Source organism: Ceratotherium simum, chromosome 1 (genome assembly GCF_057802395.1).
Source record: "Ceratotherium simum simum isolate JZ-2026a chromosome 1, ASM5780239v1, whole genome shotgun sequence".
NCBI classification, from domain to species: domain Eukaryota; kingdom Metazoa; phylum Chordata; class Mammalia; order Perissodactyla; family Rhinocerotidae; genus Ceratotherium; species Ceratotherium simum.
In genome coordinates this window covers 95565202-95584775 of record NC_141900.1, presented here as the reverse complement: position 1 = coordinate 95584775, position 19574 = coordinate 95565202, and the positions used below count along the sequence as shown (strand labels likewise).

Sequence of the window (19574 nt, the reverse complement as noted above, 5' to 3'; positions counted from 1 at the left end):
ATTCCCATAATCAAATTTAAGAATTGATAGTTTTTTGCTTAAAGCATAGTCTCACAATACTGATTTTTGCTCTCAACTCTAATATAATTGAGTAAAAGGCAGTTTTGGAAGAGTAAGAATAGTGTTTTGTTTCTAAAATAAGGAAAAAGAGAGTAAGCTAGTATTTTAGAAAGCATGATTAGGCATATATGTTCTAAAGTGCTGGTCTGAAATTCAAATATCTACCAAATGACATTCTTCCCTATTTGAAAAATTAACTTTATGCTGCAAAATAAATCTATATTAAAAAGTAATAATTTAATTTTAGCAATAGTTAGATAAATGGATCCTTTACCCTACCAAAGTAATTATATATGTTGATAATTTTTTTTGAGAGGCTGGATCAGATAAAGGTATATGAGGAAATTTAGCACTGACTGGAAGAGAGTAGTAAGTAAATTATCAGCAGTTACCATAATATGTTAACTTAAATTTTGGCCTTTGGACCCAAAACTAGTCACAAATGTATAGTGCTTATCTTGTCCCTAGTAGTATTCCAAATGATAAAAAGCTGTTTTGTTTCATTGGTTTTAGTAATATACATTTCTGCTCATACCTAATAAATAACTTTTATTTTTTAATAAAATGTTTTCGTCCTGATACTGACTTAGGTCTTAAATTTAAGTTCTGTGTTTGTAAGAATCATACATCTTAACTATTATTCCTCTAGTATATGGGTTTGTTTGTTTTTTTTTTTTTAAAGATCTTATTCTCTTTCTAACTTATGTTCTTTTTAGGCATAGGGTAATGTACATAGTGTGAAACATAAGGTTTTCCTTTTTGTTTGCTTTGGCTTGACTTTTGCACTGTTTTTATCAAGAAAACACTTGGTAGACGGGATTCAAGTGACGATTGGGAGATTCCTGATGGGCAGATCACAGTGGGACAAAGGATTGGATCTGGGTCATTTGGGACAGTATACAAGGGAAAGTGGCATGGTATGTATGTAATATGATGACCTTGTCTCATGTCGTAATAATAGCATATGTTTAACAACTTTTACTTAAAAAATATCAAAGGGAGTATTCACTGTTTGCATCATTAAGCTTTTTTGATCAGATGCAAGAGTCCTCCAAAGGTTTCTAACAAAAATTATTGGAAATAAAAACTGGATTCACAGTAACCAGGATTCCTATCATGATATTAAACTAATAATTTTTAAAGATGGTGATCCTCCAGGTGAGCTAGTCCTCAAGATGTTTTTTTTTTTCCTTTTAGAAGTCTTTCTGCTGATAATTTTATTTGTGTTATAAGTCACAAACATATTAAATGTGTACTTACCAAAGGAAGAAATGGCAGTAAACCTATACAAAATGTTTGCCTCACTAGTTATCAAAGAATTGCAAATTCAAAAAATAGAAATCATTATTTGCCTTTCAAATGGGCAAAGATTTTTTTTTAATTGATCATATTTAGAATTATAATTGTAATGCTGGTGGGATAATAAATTGCTACAAATTTTCTGGAGGGCAATTTGGCAATATGTATATTGAGCCAACAATTCCATTTGTAGAACTTTATAATAAGAGTAATTGGACAGGAACAAACAGATGAGTGTACAAGTATATTCATTAGAGATTTAATGTTAATGAAAAATGGAAATAAACTTTAAGTGCCCATTAATAGAGTATTGGATAAATAAATTGATAACCTCCATAGATGGTTATATAGAAATTAAAATCATATGATAGATCTATATTTATTGATATGGAGAGGTGCTGGTGGTATATTAAATTTTACAAAGCAGCATATATGATATCCCATGTGATGGTGCTACATAGAAATATATATAAAATAATTTTTAAAATAATCATCAGTATTTTAGTATATATCTTTTTAGGTTATCTTTTCATATGTATTTATAAATATACTGCATACATATAAAAGCCTAGTAGAATATACATCAGTATATTAACAATGGTCATTTCTGAGTGACATGATTATGGGAGATTTTTATTTTTTTCTTTATGCTTTCAAAATGTTTAATTTTTTACTATGAGCACCATATTACTTTGATAATCAGGAGAAATCAGTGTTAATTTAATTATGTTAGAGTATAATATACGTGCAAAAAAATGCACATAAGAGTACAAGTAGCTAAAATGTCACAAAGTGAACACATCTCTGTTCAATAAACAGAAGATTACCGCTTCCCCTAAGGATAACTACTATCCTGACTTTAACAGAAATCATGCAATATGTACTCTTTTGTGTCTGGCCTCTTTCCCTCAACATTGTTTATAAGATTCATCTATATTGATGTGTTTAGTTGTAGGTCATTCATTCTCTATATAGTATTCATTGCATGACTAAAACATGATTTCTTTTTCTGTCTACTATTTGATGAGCATTTGAATAGTTTCCAGTTTGGGGCTATTACGAATGCTGCTGCTATGAATATTCTTAGTACATGTCGTTTGGTGAACATATGTGTTCATTTGTGCTGGGTATATACGTAGGAAAGAATTGTGGAGCCACTGGGTATGCATATGTTCAATTTTAGTAGATACGTACTGCCAACTGTGTTTCAAGTGGTTGTACCAATTTACACACCCACTGGCAATGTGTGAAAGTTCTTCCTGTTTCACATAAAGTTCTTCTTTAAATTGTAATAATTTTCCTAAGCAAAAGCAACAAGTGATCCATGGATTTTAAAAAAACGTTACCTACTCTGATAAAGAAGTATTGCAGTTTTCTGTTTCAACCAAGGTCTGTTGGACCTGTCATCTGTAGTTTTAGCATTCAGTTAGTAAATATTAAGTAACCAGGAAAATACCATGGGTACTTAATTTGTTAAACTGAATTTCCAGGGGAAAAACAAGGTTGGCTATTTTTTTAGATTAGTATTTTGAAACACTAATACAGGAGTATCATTGGTAGTTTAGTTTTTATCCTTGGAAAATTAATGCAGTTTAGGAAGTTAAGGTATAATTTATTTACAATTTAATAATGGATTTAAGACTGTGGTAATTAGTGAAAATACCAAAGAGTTTTTTATATTTTTAAGTTGAAAAATTGGAATGACATTTGGAATGACAATTACCTTTTAGGTGATGTGGCAGTGAAAATGTTGAATGTGACAGCGCCCACACCTCAGCAGTTACAGGCCTTCAAAAATGAAGTAGGAGTACTCAGGTGAGCTTGTGTGAATTACTGTTTTCCAGAGAAGTTATCTTCATCAGTTCCTCTTTTCCAGTGGTAGCCACTGTTAGCTTTACAGATTTACTCAAAATAGGCAAAACAGAGTTTGTCTGAGTATATTTTGTCTTTAATCATATTCTTTTAAGTGGTATGCAGTATTATATGGTACAGCTGATAGAAGAATTAATCCTAGAGTGAATTAATGGAAATATAGTATTCTGCTCATGAGAAATAATACTTCTGCTTATGAAAATAATACTCTCAAAATTCTAATCTTATCAGAACACATCTAGAGATTACATCAAGCTCTGGAACTTGAGGAACATTAACAAAACTAGAGTATGTCCAGGCAAAGATGACTTATGGAGAGGATTCTAGAACTATACCTTAGGGGAAAAATAGTCAACAGAACTGAGGATATTTAGGTCCATAGAAGGGTGTTACGTTCAAGAGGGTACAAACTTACTCTGTTTTATTCCAGAGAGCGGAATGGGGAAGCAAGCCAGTGGTGGAAGATGTAGGAAACTGATTTTTTCTAAACCCAAAAAAGCTTTCTAATACTAAAAGCGTAGGCTACAGTCTCAGTGATGAAGTTCTCATAATTGAAGGTATTTAAGCAACCTCTAGTTGCCTATCTGTGAGATATATTAAAAATGATATTTCTGAAAAGGGTAGGATGTCAGACTAGACACTTCCTAAAGTCTCTTCTAAAGTTATCTTTTTGTTGCCCTTGTAAAAAATAGCTTTTTTGTAACAACATTTTACTGATAAGTAGGTTGCTTTGGCCCCCTTTTTTAAGATTTGCTAAAGTTTATCAATATTTACCATTTACTGTCACATTTCTTTTTACAGGAAAACTCGACATGTGAATATCCTACTCTTCATGGGCTATTCAACAAAGCCACAGCTGGCTATTGTTACCCAGTGGTGTGAGGGCTCCAGCTTATATCACCATCTCCACATCATTGAGACCAAATTCGAGATGATCAAGCTTATAGATATTGCTCGGCAGACTGCACAGGGCATGGAGTAAGTTCTGTTCTGTTAAATCTCTTGTAAGTTACTTTTGAAGACCACTGAGGGTGTTTTAAAAGTTTTAGCTAATATTCTTTTGGATTACTTTTTAAATTACTGTCCAGCAACATGGATACTTGTGACTAATGGCTAGCAATATGAATTAAAAAATAAAATAGTCTCTATCTAGTACAGTTTTCAAACATATATCAAGTATTTGGTAATAAATATGTGACTGCAAACTTATGTTTAGCATGTAATGATTTAGCTAAGCAATAAAAGTTCAGAAAACAAAAATAAGCCCAAAAAACCCACCACTGAAAATTCGTTAACAGTTATTGAAGTATATAAAATGATAATTAGTTATCCTTTCAAATTATTTTCTCCATGTGCCCATATTTTCTGTTGGAAAATGGTCATCTGCAATCAAATAAAGTGAAATGAAGGTAAAGTAAAATGAAAATATGCATTCTGATCCTACTTGAGGATTTCAAATTGAGTTGTTCATATCCATTGAATTTTGCTATATAATTTAAAAGATAAAAAGTTACTTTATAAAATTTGTTATAGGCCAAAATAGGGAACTGACTAGGAAGGATAAATTTTGCATGCAACTCTTAAGTACAAATGAATAGGGTAAATCGAAAGGTAAAATTAATTAATTTTGAAAGCATTTAGACAAAAAATTTTGAGTAAAATGTAAGTTTGAAAGCTCTGCGTAGTTCAAAAATATGTGTGTATCTTAGTTTAACATTTTATAGTATACAAATGGCTTTCACATGCATAGGTCATTATGTCATTTAATCTTTATAATGTTATGGAGTAGATATTATTTTCTTTTTACAGATAAGGAAACAGGTTTTTAAATGGCTTAAGGCCACACATTTAACAAGTGGCAGCATACATGTGTAACTCAGAATTTCTGACTCTCATCCATTATTCTTTCCCCATAATCACTATGCTACTTATACATTATAAAATTAGAATAAAACGGTACATATGTACTAACACCTAGAACTCCGACTCAAAATCACTTATAGCAAGTAAGTGTAGAACCAAGACTCAAAACCATATCTGGTTCTTAAACCTTCCCACTGTCCTACCCTCTCTGTCTCAAAACTAAGAAATATATCTATAATTTAGATTGTTTACAAGCCTGTGTTCAACCAAAATGCTTATTGCAGCAAGTTATTACCTTATTCAGTAACATTTCCACTTAGCCACTAGACTTGAAACATTCTCAGCCTTTCATATAAGTTAGAATCCAAATCTGTTCAAATCTGAAAGGTTATATTAAAATCTTGTGAAAAGTAAACCATGGCAAAAATAGTAAACATTGAGAGAGAAACAAAGCTTATTCTACTCCCACCCCACTGGTGTCTGCTCTTTCTTCAGTAGGCCAAGCCTGCTGCCTCCTCAGGGCCTTTGTACTTGTTATTTTTCTTTTGGGATACTCATGCTTCAAATATCGGTAGAGCTTCTCTCTTACGTCTCTGTTCAAATGTCACCTTTTATGAAATAAGCCAGACAGAGAAAGACAAACACCGTATGATTTCACTCATATGTGGAAGAGAAACAAATACATAGATAAAAAGAACAGATTAGTGGTTACCAGAGGGGAATGGGGTAGGGGTGGGGCAAAAGTGGTAAAGAGGCACATATATATGGTGATGGATAAAAACGAGACTGTTGAGGGTGACACAGTGCAGTCTATACAGAACTTATATATAATAATGTACACCTGCAGTTACACAATGTTATAAACCAATATGACCTCAATAAAATAATTTTTTTAAAATGTCGCCTTTTAAAAGAAGCCATCTCTGATCAGTTTATGTAATGAACATGTTCCTACCCCACCCTATCACTCTCTATACCCCTATCCTTTGTGGGTTTTTTTTATTTTTTTTTAAACACCGAACTCCATATGACATATTTGTTTATTGTCTGTCACCCCCACTAAAATACAAGCTGTATGAGAGCAAAGGCTTTGTTTTGTTCATTGTTTTATCCCTAATGTCGAGAACAGGTCCTGGCCTATGATAGGTACTCAATACATATCTGTTAAATGAAAAAATGAAAGAATAGTTACACACAACTGCATAGTATTGATAGGTTTACCTTCCAGAAGAGAGAGAAACCAAATCCTTCTCATATCAAAACCGAGAAATGTCAAGGAAAGGAAAAATAGTCAAACAAGTAATAAAAGAATAACAGAGGGGAAAAGCCTTTTGCTATAAAGAAGCAGCAAAGAATAGTTAAAAATAGTATAAAAATTGTTTTTAGAAACACTGATGGGGCATTGAAGTGCCAATATTGATTAAGACAAGAAGTGACAGTAGAAAGGAAAACTATCAAATTGCAGTAGTTCTATAGTCTGGGAGATAGTCAGTGAAGAGGCAATATTTTACTGTTGCTTTGACACTTTGGGATCTATAAGTGTAAACCTTTACAGTCTATTTCTCTACTCCTAAATACTTTGCTTACATTTTTAAGTAACTCTCACTATATAGTGAGTATACCTGGCTATGAATGTAGATCATCCCATTAGTTCATCCTAGATTTTAATAGCTGAAAAAGTATTAATTACAAATTTTAAGCTTTCTAGCAGAGTATTTTTTTATTACCAGCTTAAAGTTAACCAAAGAAGATACAGTTCTTTTTTTTTTTCCTTTCTGTTGTCTATAAGATGAAAACATGCAACTGGTTAAATGTACCAATACACCTTTAGTTTCTGAGGGCTTTGGCAGATTGAAGATCTTCTTATTAAAATAGCTATATGAGTTTCAGGTTAAGGTGACTGATTTTTGTTCTCCCTTGAAACTCCGCTAAAACTACAATAAGGGAATTTTTTTTAAGCATGTACATATAAAAGATGGAGATAACAGAGAGGAAGGAAACAATAGCAACAACATTTTAAAAGCTGTAAGGCAGATGGAGAAGTGATAATGGACTTAGTACACCCAAAAAAGCTAAATCATTAGTTGGCAATGGGGAAATGAAAACCAACTTGATTTATACCACAGAGTCCTCAAAAGTCTCAGGCATTGGCAGTGCCAGGTATCTCCGGAGGAAGAAGGGTACATAAATGAAAAGGCTTGTCTGAAAAGCTTCTCTAAATCCCATCTTCTGCTCTGTGCCCATAGGTGACTCCCCCATTCCTACCCTGGCATCTCTGGACTGGGGACATGGACATGGATACTTGACCAGAAATGGGGATTGAGTGACTGCTTACTGAATGATGAATGGAGAGTTCCCCAGCACTCTCGTTTCATTTGGTTCTCAGAAGGCTAACAGCCAAACCTTCCCCTTCAGGAAGGAGGTTGGAAGAATCTTCTCTGAGGACTCTTACCAGCCAAGAGGAAAGACCCAAAGTTAGTGACATTAGGGATTCCACCTAGATCACTGTACAGGGAAGTTCAAAAACAAAAAGCCCATCTATATACTCAAAGCTGTCAGACAGCTTTTTAGTCCCCTACTTACTAGTCTGAGTAAGACAAATTATCTCTGGATCACCAGTCATTGAAGGGAATGGCTCTGATGCCAATGAGAGAGACCAAAATAGACACGTTGGGAGTGGAAGGGGTGGGCAAGTAGGAATCGACAAACAGTGCAAGGGGAAGAGATACTCCCGCCAAAAAATATCAATTTCCTCAGAGATGATAGAAGATTTTCTGTCCATGAAACAAGAACAGATGCTTTATAAGGAACATTCAGGTAACAAAAAAATGTTAAAATGTTGATATTTACAGTACACTAGAGATTATATCCTTTGCAATTATTTAAACTTAACTTTTAAATATCTGGTTCCTCCTCCCCAATTCTCCACCATCATTTCACAAAGGACAGAACAAGCTAGACATAGCTGACCAATAAGTCCATAGACTATAAATAGCAGCTTAATAATGTACTTTTGCAAAGCCCTCATTTCAAAATAGTCTGCCCCCTGAATGTTTTCCAGATGCTGTTAAAAGTGGTCTTTTCTGACTACTTTCCAAAATTTATTCTAAAGTCACAGGGTATAAGCAGAATAAGAGCATACTAGCTCACTGTATAAAGTGGTGGGTTTGCAGTTGTTCATAAGATAAAACTTTTAGTAATTAGGAAAGTTGAATCATTAGGACTTTCAAATGAGTCACCTTTATTGGATTACAGAATATAAGCAGACATTGGATGGGTGACATTTTTCCTGTGTGGTTCTGTCTTCTTTCCTCAGTAGTAGATCATTTCTGATTTCTAGGTTTACCTGAAGAGAGCAGAACTATTCTAATGGTAGATAATTATACACTCACTCTTTGGAATCAGAGTTCGTGTGGTATGTTTATCATCGTCTCACCTGAGAGTCATTGATTCAGCCTAAGGGCCAAGGTATTTTAAGAATATTGTTACTAAAGAAATTTCAGGAATGGTCAATCCATCATGCCATTTCTTTGTAGGACTTTTAATTTCAGTATAATATTTATGGTATAAATTTTAATTTAGCTTTATTATAAAATTTACTGAATGTTAAATCAAGGAGTCACATAGAGAAAGTTGCCTGTTGTTTACTCACAGAAGTGTTATATTCTGAATGTAAGATGATTCAAAATAATTTGCAGTGTAAAAAAAGACAAAATTGTCCCATTTGCAACAACATGGAAATAAGCCAGAAAGAGAAAGACAAACACCACATGATTTCACTCATATGTGGAATATAAACCAACACATGGACAGAGAGAACTGTATGGTGGTTATCAGGGGCAAAGGGAGTGGAGGGTGGACACAAGGGGTGAAGGGAGACATATATATGGTGATTGACAAACAAAAATGTACAACCAAAATTTCACAATGCTATAAACTAGTAAGACGTCAATTTAAAAAAAAATCAATGTCATAAAAAAAATAAATAAAAAATAATTTGTGGTGGGCCAGCCCGGTGGCACAAGCAGTTAAGTGTGCATGCTCTGCTTCGGTGGCCTGGGGTTCGCAGGTTTGGATCCCAGGTGCGTACTGATGCACCGCTTGTCAAGCCATGCTGTGGCGGAGTCCCATATAAAGTAGAGGAAGATGGGCACAGATGTTAGCTCAGGGCCAACCTTCCTCACCAAGAAAAAAAAAAACAAAGAGGATTGGATCCGGTGTTAGCTCAGGGCTGATCTTCCTCACAAAACATAAAAAAAATTAAAAATAATTTGTGGATAAATCCTTACAATTTACTTTTTTTAAAAAATGAAGAGTATGCCTCCTTTACTAAAGCTAATTAAAAGATAGATGAATTGAAGCTGAAAAGATGGTGAACGTGTATTAATGATTGAAAATAATTCTCGTTGATCAAAGAATATTTAGTTATAGTGAACATGATTTTCTAGTGGATGAAAACAATAATAGAAGGATGCTGATAATCAGAAAAATGCAAACTAAAACAACTTCCATTTTTCACTCACTAGAATTGGCAAAATGCCTAAATTCTGACAAGATCAAGTGTTGGTCACCATTAGAGGAGTTGCTTACTGAGACACTCCTGATGCATCCAACCACCCTGGGGTGTTTTCTAAGTCTCTGTTCAAATGGAAGATGCCTAGTCTACCCCCAAGAAACACCAGCTTTTGTTCCCAGAGCTGTGTATAGGAAGACATGTATTACAGGAAAACGTATGAGTGAAAAATTGGAAACATAAATGTCCATCAGTAGAGGACTGGATAAATAAAATACTGGCACGTATGTGCCAGGGAATAGTGTGCAGCAGAAATGAATTATATATGTATCAACATCATCTTTAAAATATAGTGTGAAGTGAGAAGAGCAAGCTGCAGCATGAGACCACTTGAAATTTTAAAAACAAACATTTTTTATATTGGGGTTTTTTTTTTTAAGTCATGTATATATGTATGTAACTCAGTAACGGTTGTCTCCAGGAATGGCAAAAAGGGGTCGGGATGGGGACAAGTAGAGAAGGGCTTTAGCTAACCTTGGCTCCAGAGTACATTCTCATTGTTTCTGTCTTTTAACAAAAAAGACTCTATAGTTATTGTCTTACTTTCATATCCTTTTGTAAGTGTAAACTTTGAAAAAAGACAGAAGACAAATGTGTAAAAATTTTAACAGGATTGATTATGGTGAGAATATGAGTGATTTCTATGTTAGCCTTTGTTCTTGCAGTTTTTCTTAATTTCAAAACAAAGGTTATTATAGAAATCCATAATCATTATAGAAAATTCAGAAAGTGTAAACATAAGTAAGTACCAGTAATCCACTGGGAGACAGTTACCATTAATATTTTGATGTGTATTGTGCAGCCTTTCCGAATTCTGTATTTTAATACTATACACAATGGTTCGTTGTTGTTATTTTAAATATGGAATCATACTGGTTTTGCCTCTTTTCGCTCACTCTTATTTTAAACATCTTTACTGGTCCATAAATATTATGTTCTGACACCAGCTCTGCTACATACTAGTGACTGACTCTCCTTTTTTTATATCAACTATGTCTGTGGATTTTTACATACAGTAATGTATTTAGCAATTATATAGTACTTAATATGTGCCAAACATTGTTCTTTGTACTTTATATATACCACCTCATTTAATCCTCAACAACCCTGTGAAATAGATCCTAAATTATTGTCCCCATTTACTGATGAAGAAACCAGAGTTTAGAAAGGTCAAGTAATTTGCCCTAGGACTTTGGCTCTAGAGTATATTCCCTTAACCTTTACACTGTGCTGCTGCTTCAACTTAACAATCCTTTCAACACCTCAGATAGGCCCTTAATGTCATAGAGCACTCCTGCATTCAGTTCCCTGGTTCATTTGCTCTTCCTCTCTCCTAGACACTGTCAGTACCTCCACTATCCTCAAACCGCCAACCTGTCTTCTCCAAGAAGAGTCAGCTGATGACCTTGATTGCTATTTCGTTAAAAAAATTAGAAGCACCCACCACAACATCTACCCACCTACTTACATTCATGCTCAGTTTTTCTGCCTTATCACTAGGAGTAAAGGCTAACCCTTCCATTTTATGCACTGAATCCCATCCCCTTTCTCCTATTCACTGACATCTTTTGAGTAAATCTCCCTTGTTCATCATTAGGTTTTCCTTTTCTGCTGGATTTTCTCCCATTTTACAGCACCTTTCTTATAATGCACATTTGGCAGAATGTTGACAATTGTTGAATCTAGGTGGAGAGCATAAGGTGTTTATTGTACTATTCTTTTAACTTTTCTCTCTGCTTAAAAATTTTTGTAATAAAAATGTTGTGGAGGTCCCTCCCTTGTTCCTACTTCCCTCTCTAGCCATCACCTCCTTCCTCTTCTTTGATTACAGCAAAAATTCTCAAGAGTTGTTGGAACTCACTGTGTAATTTCTCTCCTCTCCTTTTATTTTAGACCCCACTCCAATCAGGCTTTTGCCCCTGATACTCCACTGATATCTCTCTTAATAAAATAGTTACCATGTTGCTAGATCCAGTGGTTAAATTCTCAGTCCTTGATCTGTTTCACATATCAGAAACATATGATGCAGTTGATCACAGCCTTCTTCATGAAACCCATTCTTACTCCCTTGCCACTCAGAATGTGGTCTGAGTAGCATCTGTACCACCTTGGAACTTTTTAGAAATGCTGAATTTTAGGTATCACTCCAGATCTACTGAATTGGAGTCTACATTTTAACAAGATCCCTAAATTATTCCTGTGCATATTAAAGTTTGAGAAATACTGCTTTAAAGCATATTCTCTTGACTTTCCTTCTACCTACTGTCTGCTCCTTCTCAGCTAGTTCTTCCTCAACTCCTTATCCTCTCTACATGTTAGAATACTCCAGGGATTTCTATTCCCTTGGTGATCTTATCTAGTGTCATGGCTTGAAATACCATTTAATTACCATTTCTATGCCAATCTCCAGCCAATTCATTTCCTCTGAACTCCAGACTGTCATATCCAACTGTCTGTTCAGCATCTCCATTTGATTGTCTAATGGACATCTCAAAGTTAATATGTGTAATACTGAGGTCCTGATCTTTTTCCTCAAGCCTGCTCTTCCTACATTCTTTTCCTCTCAGTAACTGGCAACCCTGTTCTTTCAGCTGCTTGTGTCTAACATTTTCTAGTTATCTTTGAGTCCTCTCTTTTTCTCACACCACACAACCAATCTATTATCAACTCCTGTTGGCTTTGCAACTTATCATCACCTATTCTGCTATCACCCTGATTCAAGCCACCATTATGTCTTACCTGGATTAGTGCCCTGCCTTCACCCTTACCCACCTTCAATTTATTCTCAACACAGCAGCCAGAGTGGTCCTTTTAAGACTTAGGTCAGATTATGTTGCTCCTCTGCTCCTCCAGTGTCTTCACTTTTCACTTGAAAAGAAAATTAAAGTCCTTGCAATAGGCCTTTCTCAATGTGACCACCGCCACAACTCTCCTTCCCCCACCACCTTTTCTCTTACCTCTCTCAACTCATTTATTGCTCTTCTCCCTCTTGCTCCCTCTGTTCCAAGCCACAGTTTGCCTTCTTGCTGTTCTTAGAACATGGGAAACACATGCCTGCCTTAGGGCTTTGCCCTTGCTAGTCTCTCTGCCTGCTATGTTTTTATCCCATATCTGCATGACTCTCTACCTCCCCTTTGAGTCTTTACTCAAAACGTCCTTTGAAAAGAGGCCCTCCCTGGCCTAAAATTACAACCCCCTGTAACTCAGCATTTCCTGTCCCCCACTTACAGAATACTATATATTCTACTGATACATCTTTTTTATTTCCTGTCTTCTATACTAAAAATTTCTGTCTTCTATACTAAAATGTAAGCACCTCGAGGGTAGGAATTTTCTGCTTTATTTCCAAGACTTAGCATAGTTATTGCTTAGTACAAGGTGGGCTTTCAATAAACATGTTAAATTAATGAAAGAAAGAACCCATAAAGGTAAACATTATCGTCTCCATTTTACAGGCTAGGAATCCAAAGTTTAGAGAGATTATGTAATATACCCAAGGTCATATGGCTAGTAAGTGACATAGTTGGAATTCAAAGGTCATATGGCTAGTAAGTGACATAGTTGGAATTCAAACCCAAATCTGTGTGCTCACAACACATGCCCTTTCCACTATGCCTCTCTGGCCGTGTCGTTAAAGTTCTATGGGTTGTGATTTTTCCATCAGCATAAGTGGAATTATTGCCTCTTTGCTTGCCTTATGAAGAAACACGAAGGTTATGAAACCAAATAATATAAAAAAATCCTGAAAACTTTAAAATGCTATACATGTACAAGAGAGTGACAGTAATTCTGTGTTTTCTTATAGAAGTTTTGTACTTTTTGCTTTTAGTTTTTAGGTCTTCAGTCCACTTCCAATTGATTTTTGTGTCTGGTATGAGGTAAGGGTTGAAGATTTTTTTTCCCCATATGAATATCCAGTTGTTACAGTAATAGTTGTTGAAATGACTAGCCTTCCCCTATTGAGTTGCCTTTCTCTTATAAATAAACAAATATCATGCTTCTGATTTTATGTATTTGGGCTTGTGAATGTTGGAAATGAACTTAAAGAGAGTAGCAAAGAGGTTTTTGCTATTCCATCAATACCATGATATTCCATGTTTACAACATATTCTCATTTCTTGTCTTCGGGCCAGTGTTCTACTTAGAAGCTATGATGAGAGTATTTTCCAAAGTTAGGATTATAGCCTCTCTAATTCAGGTTCCAGCTAGGAAACAAAAAAGACATAGAAATACATTCAAGGACTAGAAGACTCAATATTGTTAAGATGTCAGTTCTTCTCAAATCTATAGATGCATTGCAATCCCAATCAAAATCTCAGCAGGCTTTTTTTTTAGAAATTGATAAGTTAATGCTAAAAAGTATATGGAAATGCAATGGCTAGAATAGTCAAGACAGTTTTGAAAAAGAAGAACAAAGTTAAAGGACTTCTAGTGTGAGATTTCAAAACTTTCTTTAAAGCCACAGCAATTAAGACAGTGTGATGTTGACATAAGGATAGACATATAAATCAACAAAACAGAATAGAAAGCCTAGGAATATATCCATATGTCTATATCATATATCCACAGTTGGTTGATTTTTTTTTACCAAGATGCCAAGGCAATTCATTGAGAAAGGATAGTTTTTTCAACAAATATCCTGTTGTTCCAGCAACATTGAATGAATGAATGAATGAATAAACAAACCAACCATTAACCCTTACCTGACACAAGACATAAATATTAACTCAAAATAGATCAAAGACCTAAGACTAAAAGCTGAAAATCTAAAACTTTTAGAAGAAATATAGGAGAAAATCTTTGTAGCCTAAAGATGGACAAAGATTTCTTAGGACACAAAAAGTAAGAACTACAAAAGAAAAAATTTATAAATTGGACTTCATCAAAATTCAAAATTTTTGCTTTCTGAAAGACAATTAAGGAAATGAAAAGACAAGCCACAGACTTGAAGAAAATGTTTGCAAGATACATTATCTGATAAAAGACTTGTATCCAAATCATATAAAGAACTCTTACAACTCAATAAGAAGACAAACTACCCAGTGAAAAAATGGGCAAAATATTAGAGTACTTTCTTAAAGAAGATATAAGAATGGCAAATAAGCACATGCAAAGATGTTCAGCATCATTAGATGTTATGAAAAGGCAAATTAAAACTACAAGACACCACTACATACCCACTAGAATGCCTTTAATCAAAACCAACAATACCAAGTATTGCCAAGGATGCAGAGCAATTAGAACTCTTGTACATTGCTGGTAAGGATCTTAAACGGTACAACCACTTTGGCAGTTTCTTTTAAAGTGATAAATGATTAGTGACTATATAGGAGTAGCAGAATGTCATTCCTTTCAGTCTTGCTCACTTTCCACATTGTCATTATGAAGGGAGTGGGGGGCATCAAAGTAGAAGGGAGACTATAATTTGAAACCATGTTTGGATAAAATCACATCCCGTCGCCACCATCACGCATGCCAGTCCAATCAACTGCTAAATTCTCTGTAGGTGTCTGAAGAGAGATGCAGCTTGCTGCATGAAGTTTGATGAACTTTTTTGAAATTGTGTATAGTTGAAAGAGGACTGAAACTGCCAATGTCTGTGGAGGCCAGTTCTTTGGTTTTAGAAATAGTTGAAAATATAAGAAAATAGCAAACTTAAGTAAGAGATGCTTGGGGCTTTTATAAATAGTCTGTACTGTTAAATCAGGCAAATGGTGTAGCCGTAACATTTGAATTTCAGCAAGGCGTTTGAATGATATCTCTCGTGTTATTCTTGAGGATAAATCTGAGAGATATAACATGCCTGGAGAATTTAACTAGGTTCATAGCTGTATAATGATCATACCTGAAGCTGTGAAGCTGGAAGGAGATTTTTGTCCTCATTCCTCATTTGAATATGACTAGCATATTTACAGATAACTTAGATGAGATCATTATTAGCATACTGATCTTTTAAAACTTATTTTTTGGTGAAAAATTTTAATACTTTTAATAATAATAATTAAAATTTTAATAAGCTGAATTTGTAGGTCATGTCTAAAAAATATGAAATCTTATCCAAGTCCAAAAAGGAAAAGTTTACAAACGAAGGATGGGAAAAATGTTTTGTGGGAGCAATACAAGAACAGCTCTCCAGGGTTGTAATTGAATGTAATTTTAATAGGAGTCAGTAGAGTGACTATGGCTGCCCTAACAATCACAATAATGGCTCATTTAACAAATTTTTTTACCCACCATAAGAAAGATGAAGATGAGTTTATTGGTGTTTTTTTGTTTTGATTTGATTTCACATATGAGATCATACAATATTTGTCTTGCTCTGTCTGATTTATTTCACTTAACATAATGCCCTCAAGGTCTATCCATGTTGTTGCAAATGGCAGGATTTCCTTTTTATAGCTGAATAATATTCGTGTGTGTATGTGTGTGTGTCACCTTTTTTTTTTCCATTCGTGGACACTTAGGTTGTTTCCATGCCTTGGCTATTGTGAATAATGCAGCAGTGACCATGCGGGTGCAGATATCTCTTTGAGAGCCTCATTTAAATTCTTTTGGATATATACCCAGAAGTGGGACTGCTGGATCATATGGTGATTCTATTTTTAATTTTTTGAGGAGCCTCCATACTGTTTTCCATAGTGGCTGCACCAATTTATGTTCCCACCAACAGTGTTCAAGGGTTCTCTTTTCTCTACATCCTTACCAACACTTGTTATTTCTTGTATTTTTTATAATAGCCGTTCTAACAAGTGTGAAGTGATATCTCATTGTGGTTTTGATTTGCAGTTCTCTGATGATGAGTGATGTTGAACACCTTTTCATGTACCTATTGGCCATCTGTGTGTCGTCTTTGGAAAAAAATGTCTGTTTTTTGATTGGATTGTTTGGGTGTTTTGCTGATGAGTGTTGTCTGAGTTCTTTATATGTTTTTGGATATCCTTTTATTTTTTATTTTTTTATCTTTTTGGTGAGGAAGATTGTCCCTGAGCTAACATTTGTGCCAGTCTTCCTCTATTTTGTATGGGGGACGCCGCCACAGCATGGCTTGATGAGTGGTGTGTAGGGCTGCACCCAGGATCCAAACTCGCCAACCCTGGGCCGCTGAAGCAGAGCGTGTGAACTTAACCACTACGCCACCAGGCCGGCCCCTTGGTATCCCTTTATTAGATATACGATTTGCAAATATTTTCTCCCAATTGGTAAGTTGCCTTTTCATTTTGTTGGTGGTTTCCTTTGCTGTACAGAAGCTTTTTAGTTTGATGTAGTCCCAATTGTTTATTTTTGCTTTTGTTGCCTTTGCTTTTGGTTTCAAATCCAAAAAAAATCATCACCAAGACTGATGTCAAGGAGGTTACCACTTATGTTTTCTTCTAGGAGTTTTACAGTTTCAGGTCTCAACGTTCAAGGGGAAGATGAAAATAAGAATTTCACTCTAGTTTGTGTTGATCAGATCAGATCTAGAGTATTGTATTTACTTTGGGGACATCATAGTATGCTCTAAAAAGAGTATTGAAAAGCTGATTCTTGAATAAGAGCTTGAAAGGTAAAGAACAAATTTTACTAGATGATTTCTGAGCTTTAAGATGAAATGATTCTTGTAGGTAGACATTTTTTTCTTCAAGGAAGGAGACTCCCAAGAGAAACTGTTCAAGACAATGTGATATTCATTTAGTTTATAGCATATTTTTTCTTTCCTGCTACTTTTATAAACCTATAAGTTCTCCTTAACATCTTAGAGAGGTTAGAAGGAGGTCCAATTTAATTGTTCTGAATAATGGATAGACTTCTGTATCATCTGTAGCAAAGTAAAATTAATCTATTCTTGTTGCCTTCCCTACATTCAACCCAGTTATGTGTTTTTTGGCATCTTCCATTTATACCTGGTTGGTTCTTAGGAAGTTATGTTTTAGTGTCAGCCTGTATAGAATTATTTAGGGTAGTAATTACTCTGGAACGTTATATTATGTAGGAGTTGGGGTATGATACTCATCCCATTTTTCCAGCTGGGGACTTTGAGTCCCTTTTCTTTCCAACCTTCTATTGTGTAGACCTGGATTTCTGCTCTTTTGCTGCTTTTTTATAGAGATGTTACAGAAAGAGAATTATTAAATGAGATAAAAGTTAGGAAAGAAGTTTGTAAACAGTAAAGGTTTACACAGGGATAAAGTGGTGTTATTTCGAGTTGCAGCTCTATGCAGCTTTGGCCAATAAAAGATTTATGCTATCCAACTTCTACTAGGGTTCTATCACTAGCTTAGCTCTTGTTAACTATCTAATACTTTCCTGGTCAGAAATTTTCTCCCCTCAACCCTTTAGTTACATTTCTGTCTACTTTATTTTTGCTGTATTTCTTTGTATCAAATTTGTTGAAAAGATTGATACCATCCATCATGAACACCTTTATCTTCTCTTCTTTTTAGTTCACTATGCTTCCATATTTTCATATGTACCACCATTTTGTTGTTTTTAATTTCAAAGGAGACAGAACCTCTTTTCAAAGACCAACACCTTTTCTGTGTACTACATAGCAGATCTCTGACTGAAGCACTGAGCTCCACCAACGATACCATACCATCACCGTATAGCCCCCTTTCTTTCTAATGGAGACAGCGTCTCCCCATCTTGAAAAAACTTTTGATTGAGAGTCGTTTTTGTCCATCTGCTTTTACCTTTCTATGTCACTGCAGAACTTTTTAAGCAAATAAGGCCTTATGACTGACGACATGGTTCCTTTCAATGGAAAAGTGACAGTGTGATGTAGTAGAACAACACTGGGCCTAAAAAATCACGACAACAAGATAATTTTAGATTGTGGTAAATGCTGTGAAGGAGATAAACAGTGTGATGTAAGAGTGTAATTGGAGAAAGGGTTACTTTGTATAAACAGTAATTTGAAATCAAAATTTTGTCTGAGAAAAAAAGTTTCCAAATCTTGATCTCTGAGAAGATGAGGAAGTTTAAATGAAGATGAAAAAGCAAATAATCTAAATTATTTGCAAATCTTCCATTTTTAACTGTTCATTACACAATTTTGATTATACCATTTGGATTTTGAAGTGTCATTTTAAGGCAACATTTATTTCCTAATGGTCATTGTCAGATTTCAGAAGTCTCATATATCTCTTCTCTCCAGTATTAAGTGAAGAAAAGTAGCTTTGACTAGGACATTATATGTATCGCATTGTAGTTGATTCAGGAGACATGTATTGAATACTTACCACATGTCAGGCACTTTACTAGGCAGGGACTAAACAGAAATAAACTAGACACAGCCCTTTCCGTCAATGAACTCAGCTAACACAGTTTCTAGCAGTAATGTAGATGATTTGAACTTATCATTGACTTTAAAATAGATTCACTGTGGCCATTATAGAGGAAGTTTGCTCCTCACTAGTTTTAGGAAGGTATTTTAAGTATATATAATACTACCTTTAAAAATAGCTTTAATTTATCAATCAAACTTTCATATTCTGGTGGAGTTTACATTCTAAATAGAAAGTGAACATAAGCCCATGAGAAAATATATGAAAAAAAAATACATGAATCAAGCTGTATAATAATTACTGCATAACTGAACGGTGAAAGATCACTTTCAGTTGAGTTAGTCATGGGAAAGCTTTGCTCACGAGTTAGAATGTATGTTCAATCTTAAAGGATAAGTGTGAATAGGTGGAGAATAGAATGAAAACTAATTTGGGGGATAGGTGTGGAGGGAGCATTGATTACAGTGGTAGAATTAAATATCAAGGTACATTTAAAGGACGTGAATAAATAGGCTTGACTGGAGTGAAAGGTTTGTATTGGTAAATAGTAAAAGATAAAGCAAAGTCTTTTAATAGAAAATAAGATTTTGGCTATATCATAATAGTAACATGTTCCTATAATTCCAAATTGATTTACAGTCTAT

At 34.6% G+C, this 19574-nt stretch overlaps 1 protein-coding gene across 6 annotated transcripts in view; it reads left to right on the top strand.

The window, feature by feature from the left end:
- BRAF (B-Raf proto-oncogene, serine/threonine kinase) overlaps nt 1-19574 on the top strand; it is a 142311-nt gene that overhangs the window by 102236 nt on the left and 20501 nt on the right. For all 6 annotated transcript variants that reach the window (XR_015552411.1, XM_087431761.1, XM_087431762.1 and 3 more), the window contains 3 exons: nt 860-977; nt 3090-3174; nt 4033-4209. Coding sequence is in view for 5 of the 6 variants with exons in the window: in XM_087431761.1 (XP_087287887.1) it covers nt 860-977; nt 3090-3174; nt 4033-4209 (380 nt within the window). In the remaining variant the exon portion in view is untranslated. The remainder of the gene's footprint in view (nt 1-859; nt 978-3089; nt 3175-4032; nt 4210-19574) is intronic.